The following is a 16,295-nucleotide window of genomic DNA, read 5'->3' on the forward strand; positions in this document are numbered from 1 at the left end:
TGAACATATACACTCAAATAAGACTTAATTAGATTAGGAGTAATGAGATTTCTAAGATGAATAAGAATGAACTTTTCAGTACCTTTTTTGATGCCGCTTGGAGAGAATTACAGATTAACTAGCAGATTGTTGACACTGGAAAACAGTAAAGTACAACTCAAACATTATGTACATAATATTTCAGAATGAAATGGAAGAGATTTTGAGCAAACCTGGAGCAAGACACCATAACTCACTCACCTATGCTGGTTGCTTGGTGTAGCCTCAGTGCTTGGAGGTGCCTCTTATATAGCACTGTTAATGTTCACTCAGCAGAAATGTCTGGCTTGATATGGTCACTCAGTTGACTAGCTATATGTGGTAGTATTTGATGCAATGTATTTCTGCTCTAAGTAGCAATACAAAGACATTCCTTTATGTTATACTGTTATACTCAACTTCCACAGCAGGATCAGTTAAAGGCTCAAACATTTCTAGCTATATGATCTATTGGGATTTTGATAAGATGCTTTCAGTTTTACAAGTCATTTGATATTGCAGAGTATACATTTATGACTGGTTAAGGAACCAACTTAATATTCTTATTTGATGGGTTTCTCTTTCCAAATATATGTAGGAAGTGCACATAGTTTTATTAATCACTGTATTATATGTCAGAATGTTTAGTTGACTATGAGGTTATCTTTGGCACTGCAGAGGCACCAACATCAGATTTGGAGAAGCACTTTGATACCACTGGTGTTCTGTTTCATGATCACTGCACACTTAGCATTTTCTAAATATATGAACTGCTCTTGCCATTCCACACATAAAGATTTATACACTATTAAACTAATGTCACTGTATCTTTTGTAAAGATATCACTGTATCTTTACCACTTTCAAAATATATAAAGATTCAAGATGTGCATCATGATGCTGTTGTGTTCACAAGAAAATCATAAGAAAATAATAAATCATAACCACCCAACTTGTCATTAGCATTTTAAAGAACTTTTTAGTCAATATTTTCTGAAAATGTAGATACTTGTGTAATATATCATGTTATAGTCTATTATAAGCTGGACTTTATGTATATTTATATATCCATCATTTATGGATACAAACATTTCTCATAGTCATGTCTTTCTGTCTCTGCTAAGTATCAAATTGAAAAGACCCAAAATCTAGGCTAAGGTTATTATCCAATGGCACACCTCCACATTCCCCTCCAAATGAAAGATAATATGCCTTGGCTGATGGCTCATTTTTTCAAGTCAGTGAAAGTTTAGAAGCTGTTGCATATGATTCATTGGATTCACATATATATATTACAAGTACACTATTCATATTAGGAATAAACACAAATATAGCAGCCAGTCTTGTACTTAGTGGGCAGCTTACAGCCACAAGAATTTTTGTGCACTCCTTTTTGCAGTATAAAAGAACTTAGTCATGCTGCTTAAGAGTTTTGCAAGTGCAGGCATTCTCAAAAGTAAGTGTCTCATCATTTTAATACCATATAAACATCAGAGTCCTTATTTTATATTATTTATTTTAAAGCTACGTTTTTAATTAGGTGATTTCACTGATAGAGACAGACATGTCGATCGACCACTTCTACAGTGTAAAGTACAGTACAGAGCAAAATAAGAGCAAAAACAGAACCAGAAGTAGTGTTGTTTAGAGCCACCTACAGGGCAAGAACAGGGCTTGCATGGATACTTGTGGTTTAAAAGTCAAAACAAACATGAGCAAACAAAGTTTTACATTCAAAAATACATTTATTGTCCTTGTCACGACCGGGAAGGGAGAAGACAAGTGTGGATAGTTAAATGAGGCTTTATTTAGAGGGACAAATCCAAAAGAGTAGTCAAAAATGGGCCAGGGTCTCAAAGTTAGGAAAATAAGCAAAATACAAAACATATCAGAGTGATTAAACAGTCCAGGGTTCAAAGCACGGCAGATCAGTATCAGAGGCAAGGCAACAATCATACATAGAGAAACAGGCAAAGAGGTCATACACAGAGAATCATAACAAGAACGCTTTGTAGAGTTGGGACAGAACCGCAAACAATACTTGGCAAGTACAACAAGAAACAAAGGGGTATATATACTAGTGAACCCAGGTGAAGGCAATCTAGAACTCAGATGACTGAGACCTGGTTAGAGTCATGTGATCCGTGGGACATGTGATACAACAGGTCCAGGGCATTATGGGAGTTGGAGTCAGAGGGTAAGTTTTCACTGTCAGAGAGAGGTACAGGCAGGACAGGAGCACCAGAAACCACTGGTGTGACAGTCCTGGTTCCAAAACGTGAGCTTTTCCAATTAACATCTAAATAGATGTCTTCCTTTACCTCACTTCCAATCACTGCAGCCTTGTAAGTGAGCCACGTACTGGGTTAAATTTCATGACATAGTAAATCATATGGATACAAATTCTCGCATTTAAGGACCCCCATTAGTGACAGACTTCTTGGCTTTCCTCTTAGCATTTCTCACCTTGCTAATTATGTCATCCACATCACTTTTTATATGAATAGCTTTGATACTAAAAGTAATGTCTATGATATTCATCATTTAGGCCAATTTAGAAGTCAAAGAGGTACTAAAAATTTGCACTTGAACACAAACGAGAGTAATGCAAACAGAGTTTATTGGATACTTTGTACAAGGACAAATAAGAAGTATTACATATTATATGATTGCTCGTTGCTCGGCTGTCTTCATTATTTATTCTGCTGTGTCCTTACCCTAAAAAATGACATACATTTGTTAGAAAAATGTATACCAGTTAGATTTTTACATGTTCCTGTAATTTTAGTGATTGTTTACTTAAAAGTTACATATATATAATCCAAAAACTCCCTTGCACAACAGACACAAGCAATCATGTGCCGTGCCTGGGAGAGGGTCACTGAAACCTACCCCTGGAGCTAGACCTGGGGGTAGCATTCCTCAGTGAGCGCCTGGTGGCCAGACAACACGAAGAGGCAACGTGGGGAGACCAAGTGGGCCCACCACCCGCAAGGTCCAGCATGAGGGAGCAGTGCAGGGGGGCCCATGGTGGCCTAGGCCACTATGGCAGAAACTGGCTCTTGGTACATGCAATGTAACCTCACTGGAGGGGGAAGGAGCTGGAGCTTGTGCAGGAGGTTGAGAGGTACCAACTAGATATAGTTGGGCTCACCTCCACCAACTGTGTCGGCTCTGGAACCAAACTCCTGGATAGGGGTTGGTCCCTCTCCTACTCAGGGGTTGCACAGGGTGAGAGGCGCTGGGCGGGTGTGCAGATACTCACAAGTCCCCGGCTGGCGACTGTGCAGTTGGAGTTTGTCCCGGTGGACGAGAGGGTCATCTCAATGCAAATTAAAATCGCAGAGAGGAAACCTCTGACTGTTGTGTGTGCTTATGCACCAAACAACAGGTCAGAGTATTCTGCCTTCTTGGAGCAAGCGGGCTTTGGAAAGGGTCCTGCCTACAGACTCCATAGTTTTACTCTGAGACTTCAGTGCTCACGTTGGCAATGACTGGGAGACCCGGAGAGGCGTGATTGGGAAGAATGGTCTGCCCGATCTAAACCTGAATGGTGAATTGTTATTGGACTTCTGTGCCAGGCATGGATTGTCCATAACGAACACCAAGTTCAAACACAAGGATGTTCATAAGTGTACATGGTACCAGAGCTCCTTGGGTCAAAGGTCAATGATCGATTTTGTTGTAGTTTCATCTGACTTTGGACCATATGTTCTGGACACTAGGGTGAAGAGAGGTCCTCAGCTGTCAACTGATCACCATTTGGTGGTGTGTTGGATCAGATGGCAGGGAAGACTAATGGTCAGACCCAGTAGGCCCAAGTGAAAGTGAGGGTGTGCTGGAAACGACTGTCGGAGGCACCTGTTCAGAATGATTTCAACTCCCACCTCAGGGAGAGCTAGGAGGTAGGGGACATGTCTGAATGGACCCTGTTCTAAACCTCCATTGTGGAAGCTGCCAGGCGAAGCTGTGGCCAAAAGCTTGTGGGTGCCTGTCAGGGTGGTAACCAGTGAACCTCTTGGTGGACACCGGTGGTGAGGAAGGCCATAAAGCTGAAGAAAGAGGCCTTCGGCAACTGGAGGGTATGTGCCGACTATCGGGGTATCACACTGCTCAGCAACCGGACTGTAGTGGTGAAGAGGGACCTGAGCCATAAGGCCTACGTCTACATAAGTCTACATCTAGACCCTCACCTATGGTCATGCGCTGTGGGTAATGACAGAAAGAATGAGGTTGTGAATACAGGTGGCGGAAATTAGTTTTCTTTGTAGGGTGGCGGGCTACACTATATTTGATAGAGTGAGGAGCTCGATCATCCGGGAGGAGCTCCGCTACTCCTCCGCATTGAGAGGAGCCAGCTGAGGTGGTTCAGGCAAATGATCCAGATGCCCACTGGACACCTCTCGGTGGGGGTGTACCAGGCATGGTCTACTGGGACAATACCCTGGGGTCGTCGGGAGGGATTATATCTCTAAATTGGCCTGGGAGCGGCTTGGGGTCCCCGGGAATGACCTGGAGGAAGTTGCGGGGGACAAGGTCATCCGGGATTCTCTGCTCTCTCAACTGCTACCGCGACCTTATCTGGACTGAGCGGTTAACGATGATATCATTATGTTTGAACACAGTCTCTAAAAGTTTGAGTTTAAGTTTCTCATCTTGAGTTTATTTTAATGGCTTTGAATGTACCTTTCCAGCATCTCGGCTCTTGGCTCTCAGCTTGTTGACCTGGGACTCAGCGATGTCAGCACGCTCCTGAGCTTCCTCCAGCTCATGCTGCACCTTCCTGAACCTGGACAGGTGAGTGTTTGCCTGCTCCTCCTGAGTAAAAAAACATCACCTAGTTTAGTGTTGTTTTTGGGAGCAAAACATGCTCATCTGCATGGTCTTGCCATTGTCAGTGCATTGCCCTGCATGCTTTGGCACACTTACAGCTTCCTCAGCCTGTCTTTTGTATGCCTTCACTTTGAGCTGCAGCTTGTCAACCAGATCCTGTAGTCTAGTAACATTCTTCTTGTCTTCCTCAGTCTGCAAAGATTGCCTTGATTTAGGGTTTACTCAGGCTCATAAATACTCTTACTACTGTCTTTATGTTACAGAGTTAGTATTGTACCTGGTAGGTGAGCTCTTTCACTCTCCTCTCGTATTTGCGAACTCCTTTAACAGCATCAGCGCTGCGTCTCTGCTCAACTTCAACCTCAGCCTCCAGCTCACGCACCTAGAATGCAATGTTTGTGTGTTAAATTTGTGCTGTCAACTAAGAAAGGCCTCTATCAAAATTGCTATTTCTTTATTTCCATTGAATAAAGAGTGTAGCACACCCTAGACTCCAATTTCTGGAGCTGTTTCTTTCCACCCTTCATGGCAAGGTTCTCAGCCTCATCCAGACGATGCTGCAGATCTTTAACTGTAACCTCAAGGTTCTTCTTCATCCTCTCCAGGTGAGCACTGGTGTCCTGTTCTTTCTTCAGTTCCTCTGCCATCATGGCAGCCTAGAACATATGAAATGTAATTGGTTTAGTTTTTCAATTATAAATCACATGGGTGCAAAATCTATGCAGTTAAACACTCACATCAGTGATAGCCTTCTTGGCCTTTTCTTCAGCATTTCTCGCCTCCTGGACTGTATCATCCACCTCACTTTGAATCTGCACCAGATCAGCCTCAAGCTTCTTCTTGGTGTTGAGTAGACTGGTATTCTGTTGAAAAGATAAGCCAGAATGCCATCAAGAATATTTGCTGAGGAATATCAGGAATAACTTTTACTAAGAAACCTACCTGAGAGTGCAGTAGTGCCACACGCTCGCTGGCATCAACCAGCTCTTGTTCAGCCACTTTGCGGCCTCTCTCTGTCTGCTCCAATGCAGCTCTCAGCTCCTCAATCTCTGCCACCATCAGGTTATTCCTGCGCTCCACCATGGCCACCTGCTCCTTCATGTCTTCCTGTCCTCTTACAGCCTCATCTAGGTGCAGTTGAGCATCCTGATTTGAAAGTTGAGTACTGTTAATAAATGTTTCAATCTAGATAAGTTTTAAAATAGAAGTGAGAAAATATTGGAGGACCACCTTGAGCTGTCCTTGGACATTCCTGAGCTGTTTCTGTGCCTCAGCAGCCTGACGGTTTGCATGGCTCAGCTGAACCTCCATCTCATTGAGATCTCCCTCCATTTTCTTCTTGATTCTCAAGGCATCATTCCTGCTTCTGACTTCAGAGTCCAGAGTGCTCTGCATGGAATCTATCACCCTCTGACTGTTCCTCTTGATCTGCTCCATCTCCTCGTCTTTCTCAGCAAGCTTCCTGTCAATGTCACTCTTAAGTTGGGTGAGCTCAAGCTGGACGCGGAGAATCTTGGACTCTTCATGTTCAAGTGTGCCCTGAAAAATGATCATAAATATTAAGCAATGTAAAATTCAGTTCTTCAGTTATTCTTTGTGAAGTTATGCATAACGTTACCTCAGCTTCTTCAAGCGCGGTCTGGATTTCTGATTTCTCTGCCTCCACCATCTTCTTTACCTTCTCCAGCTCATGAATGGTCTTTCCAGTCTCACCAATCTGTTCAGTCAAGTCAGAGATCTCCTCTGTAGAAACGAGACAGATCATTTTTGGTTGGTGTTCTTTGTTTTTTTAAGGCAATCTGAACGAAACAATGTGCAATGTGCTCCTCAGTAAATGGAGCTTTGAACAAGCCGGGATCCCACTGCTTCGGAGCAATGAAGTATGCCTTGGACAGCCGGTGTGACTTTTCTCCTCCGTCTGCAACTACTAGGTACAAAATCCTGTACTCCTTCATGTGTCTGGCAGAATATGTATTTCAATTCCAGCATCACATGTAATGCAATTGATTACACATACGTCACAGTACGTAGTATGTATATTTTGGTTCAGATTACTTCATCCTAACAGGAGTTACAACAGAATATTCAGGGCCTCTTTCAAGTGAATCTTCCTGTGTCTTGATAGATAGATGCATGACAGATAGATAAACAGATTGACGTGTGTCTGTGTGTGTGAATTTCTAAGTCACATACGCTGCAAATTCTTGTTTTCTCTCTTCAGGGTCTCCAGCTGGTCAAGAGCTTCCTCATATGAGTTCTTCATTTTAAAGAGCTCAGTGCTGAGAGAGCGAGCTTCTTTCTGAGCTCCCTCCAGCTCAGCCTGACCTTCTTCATATTTCTGCTTCCATTCTGTCAACACCTGAATACATGGAATAAAATTAAATGTCTTTGTAACTCATTAGATCAGTATGGTTGCATGGTTAACCTTCAGCCAACAAATGTTTACCTTGTCAAAGTTCCTTTGCTTCTTGTCAAGATTGGCAGCCAGAGCATTGGCTCTCTCAACATCAATCATGAGGTCCTCCACTTCACCCTGAAGTCGCTGCTTGGTCTTCTCCAGAGAGGCACACTTGGAGTTCACGGCTTCAATTGATTCCTCAGCATCTTGTAGGCGCTGGGCAAGCTTTTTCCTGAGAAGGTCAAAATTGGATAATTTTACATTTTTATCTAGAAAATTTGATCATTAAGTTGACTTTTTCACTCTTTATGATTTACGAACTTGGCCTCTTCAAGCTCCTCAGTACGTTGAATAGCATCTGTCTCGTATTTGGTTCTCCACTGAGCCACTTCACTGTTGGCCTTGGACATTCCACGCTGCAGCTCAGCCTTGGCTTCCTGCTCTTCCTCAAACTGCTCTCTGAGCAAGTCACAGTCATGACGAGCTGATTGGACAGCATGAGCCAGAGCATTCTTTGCCTAAACACACATTTGTTGAAAATTCACTTGTTGACGGATAGATGCTTGGGTATACAAACGTGTATTAAATAAAGCAATTGTATCAAATAAGGTATTTAATAGTACCTTGACTTCCTCCTCAATTTGTCTTTTGAGTTCTTCAATCTGCTGTGTGTAAGCTTGTTTTCCTCTGGTCAGCTGAGAAACAAGTGCTTCCTTCTCCTCCAGCTGGCGGCTAAACTCACCTTGGAAATGGTTGAAGGACAGTTTACAAAAGAGAACCATAGTTTCAGTTGTTTTACCTATTTAGTTGCTTTGACTGTAGTTACCATTCTCAGTCTGAAGTCTTGCTCTTTGTGCACTCAAGTCATTCATTTGACGGACATGTTCTTCATTTTTAGCTTTGAGTTCGCTCAGCTGGTCCTCAAGAGTACGACACATCTTCTCTAGATTTGCCTAGAAATGTATACATGATAAAGAAATATATTTAAATTAAAGCAGAAACTGATGCTTTGAATTGGTATATGTTTGTGTATAATAAGGTTAAGCAGTATATAATCCTTGAGTGACATTTCATCCAACTTGCCTTTGCGTAGATGTGTTTAAAACCGTACATTTCACTTAAAGAAATTAAAGACAGTATTTTGAATTGTCTTTTTTTATTTTAATATCAAATGAACCTGCCTTTGCTTTGGCCACAGCCTCCACGTTACTGGACAGGTCATCAATCTCCATCTTGTATTCACTCTTCTCCTTCTCCAGCTTCTGTTTGACCCTCTGAAGGTTGTCAATCTGCTCTCCAAGCTCAGCAACACTGTCAGCTTGTTTCTTGCGGAGGGCAGCAGCTGTGGCTTCATGCTGCAGAGTGGACTCTTCCAGATCACGCCGCAGCTTCTGGAACTCTGCTTCACGCTTCTTGTTCATCTCTATCTGAGCAGCTGTGGCTCCACCAGCCTCCTCGAGCCTCTCACTGATCTCTTCAAGTTCCCTGGAGAGATCAGCTCTCTGCTTCTCAACTTTAGCACGAGCTGCACGCTCAGCCTCAATTTCCTCCTCCAGCTCCTCAATGCGAGCCTAAAAGAAAAACACTGTTATTAGGCATGTCTGTGTCATTTACTGTAATGAAATGGTACGTTTTTGCAGAGATGAATTACCTGGAGCTCCTTAATCTTCTTCTGAAGCTGAGCACCTAAGGATTGTTCATCCTCAATCTTGCTTAAAAGCTGGCTGATTTCAAAGTCCTTTCTGTTAGGAAAATGCAACAGGCAAAAGAGTTAGGCAAACTATTTAAGTCTTATTTTGCCAGATAAGTTATTTGCCATCTATACTGTGCAGTGGTATATACTTCTTTATCTTCTCCTCGGACTGCTGCTTGTCATTCTCCAGGTCCATTATGGACTCCTGTGCCAGTTTCAAGTCACCCTCAAGCTTCCTCTTGGCTCTCTCAAGGTCCATACGGAGTTTCTTCTCTTGCTCCAGTGAACCCTCAAGCTGTATTTAATAGAAAGCAGTGGTTTTTACAACGACTCAGAGAAGTTCGAGTGTTGAATTTTGCTGTCAAAAAAGACGATTTTGTAAAATCTTACATCATCCACTTGTTGTTCAAGCTTTGTCTTAGATTTTGTCAGAGTGTTGACTTTGTCTTCCTCTGCCTGCAGATCATCAAGAGTTTGCTGGTGTGCCTCTTGGAGGGCTTTCTTTTCCTTGGTGAGCTTGGCAATGCTCTCATCCTGAGAGGCCATTTCCTCAGTCAGGTTCTTGACCTGTGTGAAAACATTTTGAAACACTAGATTATCATTACTTTACGAATATTGTAAGAGGGCTTTCTAACATTATATAAACCTTGCACATCTGTAAAAAATCTATTCAGCTTCCACAGGCTTTAACTGCGCTGATATGTGTAAACTATTAACCTTGTTTTCAGTGGCATGTTTCTCCTTCTCCACTTTAGCCAAGGTTAACTCCAGATCATCAATGTCCTTCTTCAACTCAGAGCACTCATCCTCCAGTTTCCTCTTCTTGGCGGTCAGCTCAGCATTGATTTCCTCCTCATCCTCCAGCCTCTCGGTTGTTTCTTTGAGTTTGGCCTCAAGTTGGATCTTGCTTTTGATGAGCCCCTCACACCTTTCCTCAGCGTCAGAAAGGTTCTCTGATTCCTGTTAAATTATATAATAGTTTTTTTTTTTAATATTCAACCTATCCAGGCTTTAGTGACATTTGCTAATTTGGTTTTAAGTACTTACAGCTGCTACTTGTAGTTGCAAGTCATTTTTCTCCTGAAGAAGTGACACCATCTTCTCTTCAAGCTCTTTCTTCTTGGCCAGTGCTTTTGCCAGATCTTCCTTCATTTTCTCAAAGTTCTCTTTCATGGCAGCCATTTCTTTCTCTGTCTCTGCGCTCTTCAGAAGAGGCTTGATCTTGAAGTACAGCTTCATCCATGGCCAGTGTTTCACATTCATGAATGAGCGGATGTTGTATTGAATGGTATAGATGGACTCTCTGGAATTCAATATATATCCATTCAGTATGCACTTTCATCAGTTTTAATGTTAATATGTTAATGTTTTTGCAGCTTCTTGATCTAAACACAAATTTACCTCCTCTCCATCATCTTGACAAACTCCCTCCTCATAAGGTAGCCTCGGCACAGAGCTTGAGTCATGGTCACCAGAGAGGCCAATTTCTCGTCTCGCATTTCCTCAAGTGTACCCAGGAGACCAGCTTTGAAGAACACCTACCAACAGATGATGTTAAATTACTGACCCATTGTTTGCTGAATGTCATCCAGTCCTTTGGTTAAAATCTGTTGGTGCACTGAATAAAACTAACATTTTTTTGTTATAAAGCATCCTGTATTAGGCAGGGAAGCAATTGGTCTGTACTAGCAAGGAGCATTCATGGTGGGGCTGATAAAAGATAAGAAAATGTCATGCTAGACATCAGAGCTACTGGACAAATGTATATTCTGCTTTCCACTGTGAATTTTAGCTTAGTGTTCTCTGAAAATATACTAAAATAAATGAAACAGGAATTAATTTGATGATTACAATGGCACAAAAATGGTGTTATCTAGACAGTACCACTGACCTTGGTGTGCCCAAACTTGTACTGGGTGTGGTCCACATCAATGGAGCCCAAGAGTTTCTCTGCAGCTTTTTTATTGTCAATGAACTGTCCCTCTGGGATGACACTGGCATTCAGGACTTTGTATCTGTATTAAAGTGATGAAATTTAGCATTTATTTATTTAGCATTCAATTATTATTTTTAAACTGTGTGAAACATTAGAAGTGAGAAAATTACCTCTGCTTGAAGTCACCATAGAGGATTCTGCTGGGGAATCCCTTTCTGCAGATTCTGATACCCTCCAGCACACCATTACACCTCAGCTGGTGGATAACTAGGAAATTCTCCATTAGACCTAAAGGGAACAAGAGTAATGATACCATGTATATTTTTAAATTTTAAATGTTTAAAATTTCACAGCATGTATATTATGAAAAGTACCTACCTGGAGTCTTGGACTCATTAGGAATCAAGCAACGCACAAAGTGAGGGTGAGTGCTCCTCAGGTTGGTCATCAGCTTGCCCAAGTTCTCCTGTGGGTTTTTGTGTTATTTTCAATATTAAGACAGTCTGAATTGGCTGCATTTTACACAACTCATTATTTCTTCTGTTGACATAAACAAACTCTTTGTGTGTGGGTTTCATATTTAAGTTCTTACCCTAAACAATGCAGACACTGTCTGGAAGGAGCCACCCTTCTTCTTGCCACCCTTCTTACCACCACCACTTTTACCACCAGCACCAGCATCTATCAATAACCAAAATCATTCATCATTGTCATGTTACAGTAAGCACTGTAGTTTTATGGTGATTAGTATTAGTTCGTAAATATATAATTTATCTTTACGTACAAAGAAGTTTTCACCTTACCCTCAGCAGATGCATGTCCTGCATACAGGAAGGCCAGAAGTTTGTTTGCTGACTTCTGGTACAGCTGCACAACAGATTCATTCAGGGGGTCCTTGTTCTTGTCCAGCCAGCCACTGATGTTGTAGTCCACAGTGCCGGCATAGTGCACAAGAGAGAAGTGGGCTTCTGCTTTGCCCTTGGCAGGCTTTGGCTTCTGGAAGGCGTTACATTTGCCAAGATGCTGGTCATGCAGCTTGTTCTTGAAGGATGTGTCTGTTGCCTTGGGGAACATGCACTCCTCTTCAAGGATGGAGAAGATGCCCATTGGCTGTGCATAACAAAGTATTTTATGAGTGACTGTGAGTGTTATTACTTTTTCTTTATAGTAGTAATGTTTCTTTGAAAGTAGTTCTTGTTGATTCTTGAAAACTTACCTTCTCAATAAGCTCAATGCAGGCAGCCAGGTCCATACCAAAGTCAATGAACTCCCATTCAATTCCTTCTTTCTTGTACTCCTCTTGTTCAAGCACAAACATGTGGTGGTTGAAGAACTGTTGCAGTTTCTCATTCGTGAAGTTGATGCACAGCTGCTCCAAGCTGTTGAACTGGTACAATTGTATTGATATTTTAGACAATTGCAATAATTTATGAAAACTGGTTATGGAATAGTCTTTGAACATGAATATTGGCAAATATTTACATCAAAGATCTCAAATCCAGCGATGTCCAGCACACCAATGAAGAACTGCCTTGGCTGCTTTGTGTCCAGCATCTCATTGATACGAATGACCATCCACAAGAACATTTTCTCATAGACAGACTTGCAAAGAGCCATGACAGCATTGTTGACCTGTAGAGTTCAAAAGTATTCTTTGTTACTTCGTAGGTATTTGAAAAAACCTTTATTCTTGTTTTGGTCAAATAATAGCACATTACCTGAGGTACAGTCTGGCCTTTGGTCACAAACTCGTTTCCGACCTTCACTCTGGGGTAGCACAAAGCTTTCAGCATGTCAGCTGAGTTCAGGCCCAGAAGGTAGGCGATTTTATCAGCCACTGAATAAATTGTGATAATATTGTTCATTAAAATTAAAATCAGACAAATTTCAGGTTTGTATACCATTTCTAATTAAATCACATTAACCTTTCAAATTGTCATATTTACCCTCAGTGCCGTCAGGCTCAGCCTGCTCCTCTCTCTGCTTCTGCTTGAACTTCATGTTGCCGTGATGTATCACAGCACCAGTCAGTTTGTAGATGTTAATTTTCTCATCAGCAGTGAAGCCCAGAATGTCAATAGCAGTCTGTGTTTGGTGAAATAGATTTGATGGACCAGAATGAGGCACATTTTAAAAAAAAACATCTGAAGTTCAGTGAAGTTGTACTTACATCTGTGGCAATGAATTCCTCCACATCGTTGATGCTCTTAACTGTGATTTCACCCTGGCTGATCATAGGGAAGTCATAGGGGTTGGTGGTGATGAGCAGTGCCTCTGTGTGAAAGATAAAATCTTTAGACCAGATCAGTTCTACAACTAAACTAAGAAGAAATGGTAGCAATAAGACTTTTAGGTTCCGTACCAAGCAGCTCTGGCTTGTGTCCAGTCATGAGCTGGTAGAAGATGTGGTAGCTCCTCTCAGCAGACAGCTGGAAAGTGACTCTTGACTTTTCCAGTAGATCTGTTGATACATTTGTAGTACTATTGGTTCTATTATTTATTAAAATGTACTGTATATTCACTGTTTTTTCAGTGAATGTTTCACAAGACAAGAACATTTGTAGGTTTGAAACCCTTTATGCATCAAGCATAACGACTTGACAAGACAGGAGAGTTCACTTTATGTTTTTGAATGGATCTAGTTAAAGTTTATGTCATGATTGTTTAGGAGCATATTGTGGGTGTATCTTACCAATTACCAAAGCAAATTCTCGCTTAGGTATGCAGATTTATATATGCATATGATTCAGTAGAGAGGTGAAACCATGCCTTTACATAACTGAACACACCCATAGTGAAACTTACAGGTTTCAATATCAGCTGAGGCCAGTTTGCCAGTTTGTCCAAAATGGATCCTGATGAATTTACCCTGGGAATTTGAAAGATGTTTTACTTCATTGAGTCTCTATATATTTTTACAGTCTGTGAAGAGTTTCAACACTGTTTGTTTATACTTACAAAACGAGAGGAGTTGTCATTCCTGATAGTCTTGGCATTACCATAAGCTTCCAGCAGGGGGTTCGCTGCAATGATTTGGTCCTCCAGTGAACCCTAGAGATGGGAATAGACATTGTGGTGAGGAGTTCCCACACAAATGCTTTCAGAATCCTGAAATAGTGACTCATTTACCTGCATTTTGCCTGGAACAGGCTCTGCCTTCTTCTGTGTAGTCATTGCGACTGTTGCAAAGTACTGGATGACACGTTTGGTGTTCACAGTCTTTCCTGCACCAGATTCTCCACTAGGGATAGAATGTGGAAACAAGGTAACATCTTGATGAGAATCATTTAGAATGTTTTGACTGTGTTTTTAAGCTTAAATCTTAACTTTTTTCAGTACTACATGTATACACTGGAGACTGTCAGCAAGTAATACATACTAACATTTAAAAATGCAAAGAATATTTAAAAGAATGTTACAATGGAATAAATGTACATTTATTTACTTACGTAATCAGGACAGACTGGTTTTCACGATCTACAGAGAAAAAAGAGGCATGTAATTGAAGTTTCCATTCTAAACAGGGACAACTGTGCACTTTCTGTGAAGCTGAGACTGACAACATTTTTACCTTATTAATTAACCCTATCAAACATAAGGCGATCTCTATTCCAATAAGGTAGTCAAACAGTATTATACCAGTCAGCATGAACTGATAGGCGTTATCAGAGATGGAGAAGATGTGGGGTGGGGCTTCAATTCTCTTTTTGCCTCTGTATCCAGCCACAACAATGGCGTCATATACTGGGAGCCACTTGTAGGGGTTCACAGTGACGCAGAACAACCCTGAGTAGGTCTGTGAATGGAAATATTTCCTGAAGGTCGCTATATAACCTCTCATTTATAAATGTCGTATTAAGACATGCTTTGTTAAACTTACATAGATCATCCATGCTGCGTAACGCTCTTTGAGGTTGTACAGCACACAAGGCTCGTTGAGGTGGGTCATCATGGCCATATCCTCAATTTTGTCAAATTTGGGAGGGTTCATGGGAAACACTTCATCATGCTTTACTGTGAGAGTCTGTGAAATGACAAAAATGGTTGTATTACAATTATTAAAAAAAAAAAAAGTAAAATAAAAGTTTGTGAGCTGTCTGTGATGTTCAGCACTGCATACACTCGCATGTCTGAAGAGAAGAGTCAGTGGAGTTGATTACCTGGTCTAACTGACATAGTTGGTCCTGATATTCTAATAAACATACTTAATTGGCATCCCTCTCTCCAGGACTTCCAGATGCCTGGCCACTCAGGCATTGCTACATATATCGTCATAAATGTTCAAGCCTATATATACATATATGAATGTGAATTCTGATGATTTTGAGAAATGAGTTCCACCACTAGGCATCCAGTGTACATGGGTGGTGAGAGAATGTAGGTATTCGAATAGGCCAATATGTAAATAAGGCCTAGACACATCCACGTTTGAGCTTTTATGGGAATTCTACAGGATTTGCCATGTTGCATTAATGTTTCCCACACTTGTTTTCCCTAGACTGCACAGACTCAGACTGTAGAAATGGAAACACAGGCATGCAAGCTTTACCCAAGACTAGGACTGACCAGTTTACCCTGAAAGTGTCAACATGAGAAGCTGGTTTGTTTGTATACCTTAAACGTTAACCTAATTGCAAAGGCAGATTTGGGTTCCTTATGGCTCTAAACATAATGCTGAAATATAATGCAATTGTAACACATTTGTAAACAAATAGTTGAATATTGCCATTGTTATAATACCATTGCCATCTCCTATGGAAGATGCCTACAGTTAAATATATCTTCACATGTGAACTGTATTCTCTTTACTGGTCTTTTTACTTACTTTACCACACAGAGTTTCGACAGTGGCTTTGCCACCGTCTTTACTCTTTAGTGTACCCTTGAGGTACATCTCAGCGGGCTCACACACAAACACTGCTGTTTTAGCATCAAAGGGTTTGTTCTGGGCCTCAATCCTCTCCTTTTCTGGCTTGCGGAGGTAGACGGCCGCCGGCCCAAAACATTCCATCTCTCCATCCCCCATGATGGCACGTTACTGTCAAATTGCATATACATATTTTATACAATTTTCTTTACATACATTTTTCACATTTTTTGTTTGTGTGAAAATGATTTCCTAGTAAGTTCAGATAAGTCTTATTTAGAATAGCAAATAAGTTATAAGTACAACACTTTGTGTGAGATCATACAATTTGTACCTTTTGTTACACTATACCTTTTTTGTTGCCAAAAGTAGAGAACAGAAGATCAGCTGACAGGTTGTGGACACTGAACACAGAAAAATAAACCGTAGATAAGATTTGTACTGAAGCAGAAATGCACTGAAATGCACATCGAACATACAATACAATAAAACAAGATTGTTTAAGGAGCTAAGCAATTTGACACCATAACTCCCTCACCTTTGCTGGCTGC

General features: G+C 41.2%; 1 protein-coding gene and 1 long non-coding RNA gene across 3 annotated transcripts in view; one reads left to right on the forward strand and one right to left on the reverse strand.

Moving 5' to 3' along the window:
• Nucleotides 1–16,295, forward strand: part of LOC119261933 — a 54,317-nt gene that overhangs the window by 31,920 nt on the left and 6,102 nt on the right. For both annotated transcript variants that reach the window (XR_005129293.1, XR_005129292.1), the window contains exon 3: nucleotides 4,712–4,814. This is a non-coding gene — a long non-coding RNA (uncharacterized LOC119261933). The remainder of the gene's footprint in view (nucleotides 1–4,711; nucleotides 4,815–16,295) is intronic.
• Nucleotides 1,776–15,915, reverse strand: LOC108444093 (myosin heavy chain, fast skeletal muscle-like). The gene is made up of 39 exons (XM_037532424.1): nucleotides 15,703–15,915; nucleotides 14,758–14,901; nucleotides 14,517–14,673; nucleotides 14,327–14,354; nucleotides 14,007–14,118; nucleotides 13,836–13,928; nucleotides 13,683–13,746; nucleotides 13,240–13,338; nucleotides 13,048–13,151; nucleotides 12,824–12,962; nucleotides 12,596–12,714; nucleotides 12,360–12,509; nucleotides 12,094–12,264; nucleotides 11,681–11,987; nucleotides 11,470–11,558; nucleotides 11,256–11,343; nucleotides 11,048–11,165; nucleotides 10,833–10,956; nucleotides 10,343–10,479; nucleotides 9,989–10,244; nucleotides 9,659–9,901; nucleotides 9,332–9,508; nucleotides 9,091–9,236; nucleotides 8,900–8,990; nucleotides 8,430–8,819; nucleotides 8,075–8,201; nucleotides 7,872–7,990; nucleotides 7,570–7,766; nucleotides 7,297–7,480; nucleotides 7,044–7,209; nucleotides 6,469–6,593; nucleotides 6,081–6,389; nucleotides 5,793–5,996; nucleotides 5,588–5,713; nucleotides 5,336–5,506; nucleotides 5,128–5,232; nucleotides 4,947–5,042; nucleotides 4,704–4,835; nucleotides 1,776–2,735 (listed from the first exon to the last, which is right to left on the reverse strand). Exons 1-39 carry the CDS (start codon nucleotides 15,901–15,903, stop codon nucleotides 2,715–2,717), a joined length of 5,829 nt encoding a protein of 1,942 aa, XP_037388321.1. The 5' UTR covers nucleotides 15,904–15,915; the 3' UTR covers nucleotides 1,776–2,714.

This window comes from Pygocentrus nattereri, chromosome 21, assembly GCF_015220715.1.
Source record: "Pygocentrus nattereri isolate fPygNat1 chromosome 21, fPygNat1.pri, whole genome shotgun sequence".
NCBI lineage: Eukaryota > Metazoa > Chordata > Actinopteri > Characiformes > Serrasalmidae > Pygocentrus > Pygocentrus nattereri.

Bases quoted from the DNA above. Each gene is read 5' to 3' on its own strand.
- LOC108444093 (XM_037532424.1), bottom strand. From the start codon at position 15,903: ATGGGGGATGGAGAGATGGAATGTTTTGGGCCGGCGGCCGTCTACCTC. The intron at 10,245-10,342 runs GTAAATTTGTGT...ATTGAATTCCAG, and splicing joins GTCAAGATGATGGAGAGGAG to AGAGTCCATCTATACCATTC. The intron at 7,481-7,569 runs GTTCGTAAATCA...TGACCTTCTCAG, and splicing joins GAGGAGCTTGAAGAGGCCAA to GAAAAAGCTTGCCCAGCGCC.